Source organism: Sinocyclocheilus rhinocerous, unplaced genomic scaffold, assembly GCF_001515625.1.
Source record: "Sinocyclocheilus rhinocerous isolate Xijiao unplaced genomic scaffold, SAMN03320098_v1.1 scaffold1463, whole genome shotgun sequence".
In the NCBI taxonomy this organism is placed as follows: Eukaryota; Metazoa; Chordata; class Actinopteri; order Cypriniformes; family Cyprinidae; genus Sinocyclocheilus; species Sinocyclocheilus rhinocerous.
The window spans coordinates 186,172-198,716 of record NW_015642517.1 but is presented as its reverse complement, the minus strand read 5'-3'; the positions used below and the strand labels follow the sequence as shown (position 1 = coordinate 198,716).

The 12,545-nt window shown below is 37.0% G+C and overlaps 1 protein-coding gene across 1 annotated transcript in view; it reads left to right on the top strand.

The window, feature by feature from the left end:
• The first annotated feature begins 1,652 nt into the window (after positions 1 to 1,652).
• The window catches only part of LOC107755940 (sorting nexin-13-like), a 25,649-nt gene continuing 14,756 nt past the window's right edge, over positions 1,653 to 12,545 (top strand). Inside the window, exons 1-4 of the mRNA XM_016572903.1 lie at positions 1,653 to 1,807; positions 10,078 to 10,190; positions 10,302 to 10,404; positions 11,086 to 11,175. Of these exons, the coding sequence (XP_016428389.1) occupies positions 1,796 to 1,807; positions 10,078 to 10,190; positions 10,302 to 10,404; positions 11,086 to 11,175 (318 nt within the window). The 5' untranslated portion in view covers positions 1,653 to 1,795. The remainder of the gene's footprint in view (positions 1,808 to 10,077; positions 10,191 to 10,301; positions 10,405 to 11,085; positions 11,176 to 12,545) is intronic.

The window sequence follows — 12,545 nt, the reverse complement described above, 5'->3', positions numbered from 1 at the left end:
GCTAGTGTTTGTTTTTTGTTGTTTTTTTTTTTTTTTTAAATAAAGAACAAAAAAATGAAAAAGATAAATATAGATAAAGTAGAATTATAATAGAATAGAAAGTGTTAGAGTTAGAGGGTCAAATAAAGGTGAATTTATTTATAAAAAATTTAAAATTATACAGGAACATTATCATCATATTCATTCAAATGCAAAAACAATATACAAGGAAAGGAAAGGAAATAAAGTGGGTATAAAAATATAAAATAAATATTTTGTACAGTTCACAAACCTAGTATCTAAAATTGTCAATGTACAATTTTACTTCAGTCAACAAAACCATAAAGATTCTTATTAGAATGTTTGCATTTATGAATGTGAAATGTATTTGTCCATGTTATTAGTCAATCATGATGTCAAAGCATGTATTTACATTTTACAATTCTAATGCATTCCGTTTTCGTGAAATAATTTAGGCCTGTACTGTTAAAGTTATTAAACAAGTCTGTAGGCTCATACCCACAGAACAACAGCCTTTTATCAGTATCACTTTCATTAAAAAAAAATATCAATGAAATGTGCATTACCCTGCAGTTATGGTATTTTAATCTTCCTGGCCTGTTTTTCTGTACACACTTATGGTCATAAACCTATATAAGGTCCAAAGTTTGTTTGGGATCATTCAGTGTGACGTCATGCGGAACATTTGGCCTGACGTCACCCGGTCTTTATCCTGTCATGGAGGAAATACAGTACATGCTACTTATTTCTGCCTTGGACTGATCAAATCAAGTCTTATGATGAATAAGCTCACCTGGATTTTGAAATGGACTGGAAATATGCAGTGTGACCCGACCGAGGCTTTGCGCACCTGGAAACAGGTAAATGCAATTTCATGATGCATTAGAATTAAAAATTAAGCTTTTACATGTTATTGCAGTGATTACACTGTGTTTAAAACTGGCGACATGTTGTGGAATACTTTTGACCTTATGAGAAAAAAAAGGAAAGAAAAAGAAAAGAAATGCATTTATTCCAGCTGTGCGCCAGAGCACGTTCAGTGTTCCATTGTGTCACATGTTGAGAGTAGTGTACTGACTGAGAGTATAGGTCAAAACTGCTGGATCAGCGCTGAATCCGCATAATGCGTTCAAATGACGCACGGTTTGTGAACTAATTTGATTGAGAAATATTTTTTCCACAAGCCGAGGCACGTTACTATGTATAGATCGTCGATTCTAAACAGGGTCTGTGCTATTTAAATTTACCAAAGATCACTAAAGATAAAGGTTTGTAGTCACGCGCTGACCAATTACGGGTTACGCTACAGGTAAACTTTTTGACTAGTATGCCCACTCTACAGCAACAGCGTGCTAGGGAATAGAATACCATAGGGCTCGGCGGCTAATATTATAAATATAAGTCTATATGAAGCACTGTATTTAAAAAAATGTGTACTCATACATTCTCACATTATTTGATAATGAAGTTTAATTTAGGCTAATTTCACAATGTGTACTATCAATAAATAGTCATAATAATCGCCGAAATCGCTAGCTTCGTGGGGTGATAGAATCCCGCGAACCAATCGGAGCCTGCGTTTCCCATCACGTGATCTTCCCTCAGAAGCGCGCCGGAGTGTGCGCTCTAGTTTTTACGTTGAGACTCGTTGGCTTGTCGAGCTCGCGCTCATGGCGGCTGCAGGCAGGTCGCTCGCGGTCCTGAAGCGCTTCAGGTTATGAACGTGAGAAGAAAGGAAAACGTTAAAAATGTGGCGGGGATAAACTGAACGACCTCCGGTTTTCCATTTTAAATAATGTTTGCAGAGGTAAGTCACGATTTTCTCTTAACTGCTTGGGCAGTGTGCTGCTTTCGCTGTATTTCCCGCTGCTGTTAGCTTAGCCGCGGGTTACCTGAACAGGTAAATAAAAACACACACACACACACGCACGCACGCACGTTGAAGTACACACACGGTTACACACTTTAACGCACACACGAGTTGTGTGCAGGATTACACGTATTAATGCGATGAGATTAGATGTTTCTGAGCGCTGACAGTAAGTCTGCAGCTAGCTCCGCTAACACCAGCTGTCTGTGTGTATTTACATCATATATGTGTGCTTACATGAGTAATGTGTGTGTGACAGCTGTGTGTATAGCGGCCGTGGGTGGAGATGAGGGGCTTTTGTGTGTTTTCTGCGTGCTTCAGCTTGTTTATATTGAGAATTGGTGGAAAATGACAGATGCGTCGTGGCATGTGTGTGAAACTCTTGTTACTGTCATGTGTGTTTGTGTCATTCGAGCCTCTGATCGTGTATTTACACTAACATGTAACGTATGTTGAAGGAAAATGTCAGTTTTGTGTGTATGGGACAATTAAAGTGTTGTAATCCAGGGCACGAAGTTGTTTATATTGACATGCATGATAACAGACACTTGTTTTGTGTGTCTGTCACTACGTTGTTTCAGTATCTGATCATATGTTTATATTAAAAACTTAAACGTTTACAAAAGTAAAAACGCCTGTTTTAGCTGTATATTTTGTAGTTGAGATCATGAATGTGTTTGTATGATGAGAAGCATGGATTTGTTTGTGTTGCACTTCTCTTATGTTATTTTAACCCGTCACTTTGTTTATTGTTTACTGAAATAAACTATATACTAAATGAAAAACAATTTTTGACAAAATGTAAAGAATGTAAGAAACTTCCAACAACTTTGTTGGGCAGAAGAATTATTTTTTTTTTGTCGAAGAAGCCAGAATTCTTTCCATTCCAGTTAGATGAAGATGTTGGTCAAGATAAGCCTGGCTTTATGAGACTAGTCTTGTGTGAATGTTATTTCAGTTTCTGATCATGTAATTTTACAGTGACAAACTTGCTTGGGCTCTACGCAATGTTTAAACCTATGCAAACCTTGTGATGTAGTTGGTTATGATGGCAAGATAACAGTCTGGTTGCATGACACTTAATTTCAGCCATTTCCAGCCTCTAATTATAGTTTTACAGTAAACTTCTGTTTTGGCTGTAAGTGACATTTAAAGGAATAGTTCACCCAAAAAATGAAAATTTGCTGAAAATGTCCTCACCCTCAGGCCATCTGAGACGTAGATGAGTTTGTTTCTTCTTCAGATTTGGAGAAATATAGCATTGCATTACTTGTTCACCAGTGGATGCTCTGCAGTGAATGGGTGCCGTCAGAATGAGAGTCCAAACAGCTGATAAAACCATCACAATAATCCACAAGTAATCCACACCACTCCAGTCCATCAGTTAATGTCTTGAGAAGCCAAAAGCTGCTTGTTTGTAAGAAACAAATCCATAAGCAAGACGTTTTTAATTTCAAACCATTGCTTCTGGCTAAAATATGAGTCCATAATAATGCTTCCTCCAGTGATAAAGTCCATCCCCTGTTGTCTCTCACATCAAAATCCACCAACATATTTGTTTAGAGCTGTTTTGGACTGATGGCACCCATTCACTGCAGAGGATCTATTGGCGAGCATATGATTTAATGATACATTTCTCCAAATCTAAAGAAATAAACTCATCTACATCTTGGATGGCCTGAGGGTGTGGACATTTTCATTTTTGGTGAACTACTCCTTTAAGACCATGCAAATGCTGTTGTTCAGATCATAAGTTTTTTTTTTTCCAGTTGTCACATAGCATATGTGTGGATACCGTATCCTAGTATTTCAGCATCTGATCCAGTAATCATGAACAGGAAAAGTCATAGAAATCAATTAGTGAGAAGTGTGGGAACCTGATGATTTTGTTAATGGGTGTTACCTTTTGTTTTAGCTGTAAGGCATTGTTGAAACTCGTGCAAATGTTGTAGTATAGTTATGATGACAGGCCTGATTAGAGTCTGTTATACTTGTTCTGTGTTGGGGTTATTTCAGGTTAATGATCTAAAGATAAAATAATCTACAGGTTAACCACTTGTTTTGTTATGAAGACAAGTCTGCCAAGTTGGTTGAATGCCATATTTCATCACTGAAAATCATGCATTTGTCAAAAGTTTCAGTGCATTGAAATCTGTGTCTGTATTTCATCACCTGATGACAGGTGGATGAGGCGAATCCTCTTTAGTCACATGACCCGCTGTAAAAGCATCCACACGTGTCACTGCAGGCGTATCAGGTCTTGAGTGCACCTCGAAGTTAATGCATTACTGCAAATGTTTCACTGAACCAAAGCATTTCAGGCCAGCCTGCTGTGATTCATGTGACGTTATATTTGATTTTTTTTGCTGTAAATAAGAACATATACAGTAGATCTATAGCAATGTCATGCACAACAGGGTCTTATCATGTTTGTTTCAGTTGTTTCCTCAGCGCTCCACGAGTAAATATTAAGAAGTATGCATGCTTGCAGGGTACACTGCTGGGTTGTGCGTCAACAGAGGAATGCAAAACTGTAAATGGGCAGCACTTTGACCAAGAGTCAGGCTTGTATCACCACACGAGTAGCTCAGTTCACCTGTGCACTGAATCTGTTCCAGCGTGCTCGATGTGCTCTCTGCATGTGCCTTGTTTATACCCATCAGATTTGCCAGATATATGCTCTAAATCTCATCATCCGCTCATTATCAAAGCTTTGGGAAGCTCCTGGTTATGGGGTGTTAATTAGCTTGTATTATTATCTAATACTGACAGGCTGTTATTTCACAGTTACACCATGTAACCTCTGAAATGAAGGAAGAGTTTTTTTTATATATTTACAAAGCCTTCAAGATATAGATGTTTAAATTTTTCACCAATATAAATTTATTTATTTCATCATATTTAATAATAAATTAACTTTTGTAGAACAAGGTGGAAGAGCACCAGTGTTATTTTAATATCAGTAATATTATAAAATTATTGTTTTATGATTATTTTATATTATATTTTTTTTAAGTTTCAGTATTATTGATAGTGGTAGGACCCTTGCTGTCTATGGAGGGTCAGAGAGCTCGCCGATTTCATCAAAAATATCTTCATTTGTGTTCCGAAGATGAACGGAGGTCTTATGGGTTTGGAACGACATGAGCGTGAGTAATTAATGACAGAATTTTCATTTTTGGGTGAACTAACCCTTTAAACTAAGAAAATGAGAAATGGTCTCAAAATTAGAAATTGTATATTTTATTTTATTTTATTTTATTTCAGTTAAATGTTCATTTATTTTAAGTAACAAAAATGTTTTTTGAGGGTTTGTTTTGTTATAGTTAGATATATTTAGATATAAGACTTTTTTTTTTGTTTCTGTCAGGCAAAAAGTGAAATGCTAAAAAAAGAAGAGTAATAATACTCCATGAGCAAACACAACTTGTTTTCTTAGAGACTAAAAAGTGTTACATTTTTAAGAGCATTATTTTATTTCACTTTTAAGAAAAAGTGTCAGTAAGTATAATGCAGCTATAATGTGGTCTATAGAGAGCTTGTACTCTTTTCTCTGTAAGTGCTAAAGCTTATATCTGGATTATATACACAGCGTTTGATCTCAGGACAGCGGCACTCGAGCCTTGGGTATTTACACCACTCTTAAAATAGACCTCGGTGACCAGCCTGAATTAATGGCGAGCCTGATGAGTTTTGTGCAAGATCACGCTTGAAACCTTCGGGGACTGTTTGGCACTTACAATGATCATTTAAATAGCTCTTCTCAGCGCAAATTCACCGTCTAACTTTATCAGGTCAGGCTGTGTATAAAGGCCTCGTCTCAGCTGAAGATATTCAGGCCGACAGCAGTAGCTCGCACTGCGTTATGTTAATGAATTTTGCAGTCTAAGAAGGAGGAGCTTGTTTGCAGCAGGTGATTGAATGGCAGTCGGTAGATAATAATCTTAACCTGGCTAAAGTCTTCGCTGACCCGTCCTGTGAGGACGCAGCAGGACAGAATGAGATCATCGCTGTTAAGAGACCTATTAACTCTACAGCTTTACACCTTTCCATTGACAAATGGATGATTCATTGGTTTATCTATTAGATTGTATTAACGTCCCCTCGTGTCTGTCCTCGAAAGCGCACAGCTCGTCTGTCTTCTTACTGGATGGAGATTGTCACCTTATGTGATGTGTTCTGATGTGAAAACATGGTAAAGGTAAACAGCTGTTGGATTATTGTGTGTTTGACGACAAAGAGAGCAGCTTTAGTTTTCTAGTCCCCTGTGGGCCGTAATCTGCTTTTATCTTCTTTAGAGGTTAGTTTGGTGGTGATAAGGGCCGAAACATGTTTTTCAGAGCACACGGAAATCTTCCCACAGACAAGGACATTTTTCAATCAGTTAGATTGTATGTGCATTTGAGCAAGTCTCTTTATCTAATAAACACGATGTACACACTGCTAATATAATATTACGTTTATTAACTAACTAGTGCATAAATAGACTTTTTTATGACTAAAGGAGACTGTTTGCTTCAAAACATCTTTTTCCTTCCCTAAATTTAGTTGGATTGATGTAGTGGCTAACTTTACCTTTGGTTTTTGATAGGGATGCACCGATACCACTTTTTTCAGAACGAGTCCAATACCGATACTTTCATTTTTGGTACTCGCCGATACCGATACCTGTATTTTCACAGCATTTGTAAATTTTTTTTAAATATTGGGTACAGAAACAAAATAATAGTAGTAATAATAATAATATGAATCATGTTAGTTGGCTTCATTTAGCACTTTCTCAGTTATGTTCCTCTCTTTATTTCTCAGATGAACGTTTGATCATATTTTTGGCTAATGTTTATTTAACACACTTCAGCAGAGGAGGACACACTCCAGGTCCGACCCTTCAGATCCGTGTGTGTGTGTGTGATCGGCTCAGGAGAAGGAAGGGAAGGACACAGATTGGGTCACTGAGTTTCCTGTCCTGGCAAAAACAGGAAACCTGGCCACTGGATGCATTCACAGTCACACTCGCTTCTCTCATCTGTCTCGTCTCTAGTTTATTTCCTCCCTTCAGTTCTTTTGGAATCCTTTACCTGTCGGCTGAAAGCTCCTGCATTGTGCTTTCAGTTCTTCTGGGTCTCTGTTATGATGATGATGATCTGGGGCAAAATGCAGCTTGGTGAAATGGCCTGTAATTTCACTACTTTAATTGCAATGCAAGAACGATAGTCTGACCCTAACTGATTATATCAGACATGAGTGAGAATCAAATCAAAGAGAGGAAATCTCAAGGACTTTTACCTGTGTGATCATTAAAGCAGTGGTTGATGCTGCTGAAATGATGATGCTAACAGCAAAGCAATGCCTTTGTCTTAGAGATAAAACATTATTTTAATGAAATAGTGCAAAATATATTTTCATGGCTGTAAATTTCTTAAATTCACACACTATTTTGAACATTTTCGACCCTGATGATGTGCAGTTTCAATTGTTCAGTTGCTGCAATCATGTCATGGTTTACTTCTGTATGCAACCCTCTACGCACACCTTGGCAATATAATCGCCATTGGCTAGTACATTTTTTTGTTTACTCGCCAGACTGATATACTACTCTCGTTTGAATCCGTGGCAAATCCTTTAAATATGAAAACGTACTTACGTGAGTCAGAACTGCCGGCATTTTAGTTTAACGTTACTCTCCCAGGATCAGTAAACAGTCCTCCATAAAATGTGCTGCACACATCTGAATATTTGGGTTGAAGTGTTCTGGAACAGTGTTGTAAATACAACTTTACCACTGATTTCTAGTCGTGTCCTCTTTTGGAAGGCCAAACAAAGTAGTTTCGCTTTCACAACGAAACACACAGTGTCTCCACAACATGCAGCGGCGGCAACAGACAGAATAAAAGTTACGCCGCCTTTCTTTTGTGTGAACATTTGGGTGGCGTTATGCAAATCTTCCCACATAGTGAGGTAGATATGTGGGGGCGTGTTAGAACGAGCCGTTTCAGGTAGGTGTGGCTGACTCTTAACTTTTATAAAGAATATCTCTTTGGATTTGAGACTTTAGTCTTTGCAACTTTACAGATCTTCTTTATGCACCAAGAGCTTGTAACACTCCAAAGAGAAACGAAAAATTGAAATCGCATCATATGACCCCTTTAAAGGAATAGTTCACCCAAAAATGAAAACTTGCTGATAATACACTTAAACTCACCTACATCTTGGATGGCCTGAGGGTGTTTCTTCATCAGCACAGATTTGGAGAAATGTAGCATTACATTGCTTACTCACCAATGGATCATCTGCAGTGAATGGGTGCCAAACAACTGATAAAAACATGACAAGTAACCCACTCCATTAATTAAAATTACAGTTGTTCAAGTAGTGTCTTGTAAAAAGAAAAGTTGTGTTTTTATGAAACAAAGTTTATAACTCCAGTTTATTCCAGCTAAAATATGAGTCCATAATATTGCTTTTTAACAAGTCATCTCGTCTGAATCAGGAGAGAAATATGCACAAATCAAGCACCATCTATCTACAAGTGAACACAGACCAAAATGCTTATAAACAAAATGTCAGTGGATTTTGATATGAGCGGACAACAGGGGATGGACTTTTTGCATTATAGAAAGCATTATTATGGATTAGGGACCCGTATTTTGCCCAGAAGCGAATGTTTAAAGTTAAAACGCCTTATTGTTTCATACAAACACACAGCTTTTTACTTCACAAAATATTAACTCAACCCTCTACGCACACCTTGGCAATATAATCGCCATTGGCTAGTAAATTTTTTTGTTTACTCGCCAGACTGATATACTATTTTACACACACACACACACACGCGCGCGCGCGTTTATTTAGCTATCTAAATGGGGACATTACATGGACTTCTATTGTTTTTATATACAGATAGTTATACACTTTTTAACCTAAACCCACCACTAACCCTACCTCTCACAGAAAACTTTCTGCATTTTTACAATTTCAAAAGTTTAAAAAAAACTTTGTTTTACAGTTTTACAAATGAGGACATCCACAAATTGAGGTTTTTGCCGATTTTGTCAGGTTTTGCTCACTTTTGGGTACAAATTTGTCTCCAAAATATGGTTAAGTACACACACACACATGATTCCACCCAATCAGCTTATCTTTGTAAAATGGAACAGCTTCTTAAATAACTGAATGTGCACTCTTAACTTCAGCCAATCAAGCATTATATTATGATATTATGATAATTAAGCACTATTTAATGATAGAACTAGTGATTAGAACTAAAACTTGGTAACCATGAATGAATGCATATTTGTCATTTTAACTGAACTTAGGACTGGTGGTGGTGTTTAAGATATTGTTGGTCATAGGTAATAGTAATTATTTTTAAAAGATACTACTACTACTACTACTACTACTACTACTACTACTACTACTACTATTATTATCTGCTGGGTTCATGAATATTAATCACGTTGTCAGCGTTCGCTCGAACTGATTTGCTGAAATCAAAACAGGGACGGTAATAGATGAGCGCCAACCCATGAGAGTTGTTTGCGCATTAGCTCCGCCCACTGCCGAGAAACCGGCATATCTGCTGCTTGTTCTTAAAAGCTGAATAATTCTAAATGAACTGTTATTTTGACAGGAAAATACAACAAAGAATATGGTTTACATGTAGCGCGTCGATTCAGCGTGGTATGCAAGACTCTCGCTCTCTCTCTTTGCATGTGTGAGAAACACAGCGCTATCAGTAAAGCGACGGTGAGTCGTGCGCCTTCACACTAGTTTACGGTACGTCAAATACAGGTGCGCTGCGTGCTACATACTGCGCATCCATTGAGTACATGACATGATCCATTGAGCGCATCCAAATAGTACAGATCGCTTGACGGAGAGCGAAACTCTCAAGCGCTCAGTCAGCGTGTTTATCGAGTGAAAATCTGTGTTGAATGCCTCTCACACACATACTGGCGTGTAAAATCTAAGAATGTATTAGCCAATGGCTAATGTTAGACATTATTTAGTCGCCCAGAGTAAGATTTAGTCGCATATGCGAGTGATTTACTCGCAATGTAGAGGGTTGGTATGTTCAATTACACTACATTCACGCTGCTTTTATTCCGATCAGTTAACGCTCTTTAACATGAGCACTCACAGTCATCCAAAGATAAGAAATAATGTCATTAACTCTCTCCCTCTCTCTCTGTGCTTGTGTGTTTCAGGCCAGTCTGTCCATCTGGGGATGGTGGGGTCTGGGAGTCGTCCTCTTCCTCATCACATTTGGACCCTTTGCCATCTTTTATCTGGCCTTCTACATCCTCTGTTTCATTGGCGGGTAAGTGGATCACAAGTACGTCTCATTTCAGGCAGCATCAGTGCACTTTAAGCTCTGTAAGACCTGTTGATGTTCCAGTATGATGATGCAGTCTCTCTCCTCCCTTTCTAGGGGTTTTGTAGTGCTTCTTTTATTTGGAAAGATAAACTCAGAGAAACACCTGGAAAGGTGTGAACACTCCTACCTGCCATCAACACAGACGGCCATACTGAAGGTGTGCAAACTCTTGCATGTCTGTCTTCTCTTTTATTTATTTTTATTTATTATATTTACCACAACATACACAAGCATTTGTAATGCATTTAATCAATAAAGTATGACATTGATTTTTTTTTTTAAACATTTGAATTGAATTGAATGATTAAGTTAAATATTTGAATAAGTTAAAATAATTTAATAATTAATAATAATGTATTAACATTTAAAAAAAATTTTGGAATAAAAAATACTAATACTAAAAAAATATGACATTCAGCATTTTTTCTTAAAACATTTGAATCATATTTTGTCATTAAATTATTTAAAATATATATATATATATTTGTAGAAATTCTGTGTTATCTGTTTTAGTTGTTCTGAATTTTGTTCTGATTTAATACAAAGTTATTATCAAAAATGGTGGTAATCAAATAAAGGCATAAACCATTAACAATTTAATTAATCTTTCAAAATGTAATCAAACAAAAATTTCGCTTACAATTTTTTGGGGGGAAATTTTGGACCAAATTTTTGCTGCGCAACAGATATATATATTTTTTATATTAAAATATGCCTAGAAAAAAAAACAGTCAACCACCCCTTTAAGGAATTAAATTGCTGATTTTTATTTCATGATGACTTTGGATTGTGCTTGTGTTCAACTTCAGAATTTAAATTCTTTGTGATTGTTCGTCAGGTTTTGGAGGAGATGAAATCAGAGTCCAAACCCATAAAGATCGATCGGCGTCTGACAGGATCCAGTATCATAGATGAGCCACTGCAGCAGGTACCGTCAACAAAACCAAACGGACAGATGAAAGTGCACATTCATGCGTTTGAGGAACCTGTGGTTTCTCCACTGATGAATTTCTCTCAGACTGTCGAGCTTTCGCTTCACAAATGCTGTTTGTTTCCGCCCATGACATGAGTCAGACACTGGATCAGCTCGTTTAAGAGTTTAGACTGAACTGCTGTTTTCATAAAGCAGATGAGCACATGACACTCGTTTTCAGTCAGTGGTCTCACATGCTGTACTGAATCGGCTTTAAGTCTGCTTACAATGCATATATTCTGCTGGGGTCACTTTTTTTAATGCTACACTTTAGCTTTTATTTGCATTTATTGTTAGTCAGAGAGGTTTCTTGCACCATAAAACCATCATATTGATGTTGCACAACCATTTTACACCCTCTCTTTGACATTTTGAAAACAGGTTGTTTTACTGTTGTACCTTAGATATGTAAATGACGTACTAGTGTCACTCAAACTGTTGTTCAAGTTGCAGAATATTGAATAGGTGTTATGATGCAAATATATGTTTGTTTTATGTTAATGGCTCCATTCCAATACCTAGTGAGCTGCCTACACTGATAGCTACCTATGCTGTCATTATGCACACGTACCACTACATTTACGAGAGGCCTGTGTCTAAATGAATGATTTGTTAATCTAAGAAGCATAAAAATGCATCATACACAAAATAATATTAGATAAAATGGTTTATTTTTATTAGATGGAGATGTATTTAATGAAGTATATTTATAACAATTTTTGTTTATTTTATTTTATTGATTATTTTATTTAAGTCAAGTCAAGTTAATTGGTATAGTGCTTTTAGAGCTGGGCGATAATATAGTTTACATCTAGGGTTGGGTGTCGTTTGGGTTTTTTTCGATACCGGGGCCAAATCGATACTTTTAAAATGGTTCCGGTGCCTGAACCGATACTTATTAAAAAAAAATAATAATTCCCCAAAAAATGATGGATTGGCCATGAGCACTATAAACACATGATGTCTGTTTCATTCATACTGGATGCCAGAGGGCGCCCTCGCACAGAAAATCCACGGTGATGATGCTTCTTACGTCCGTTTCGGAGAACCTGAGGACAAATATTTCAATCGATCACTCAGGCATGGCACCGAAATCTGCGTTCTGATTTGGTTCTAGTACATACCGGTTATATAGGTACCGGTGCCATATTGGTACTGGGTTTCGGTACCCAACCCTATTTACATCTTGCATTAAACTTAATAATTTAATTAAATAATTTAATTAATAAATGTTTCATGTAATTTACGTTTTAATTAAAGGGGTCATATGATGCGATTTCAAGTTTTCCTTTCTCTTTGGAGTGTTACAAGCTGTTTGTGAATAG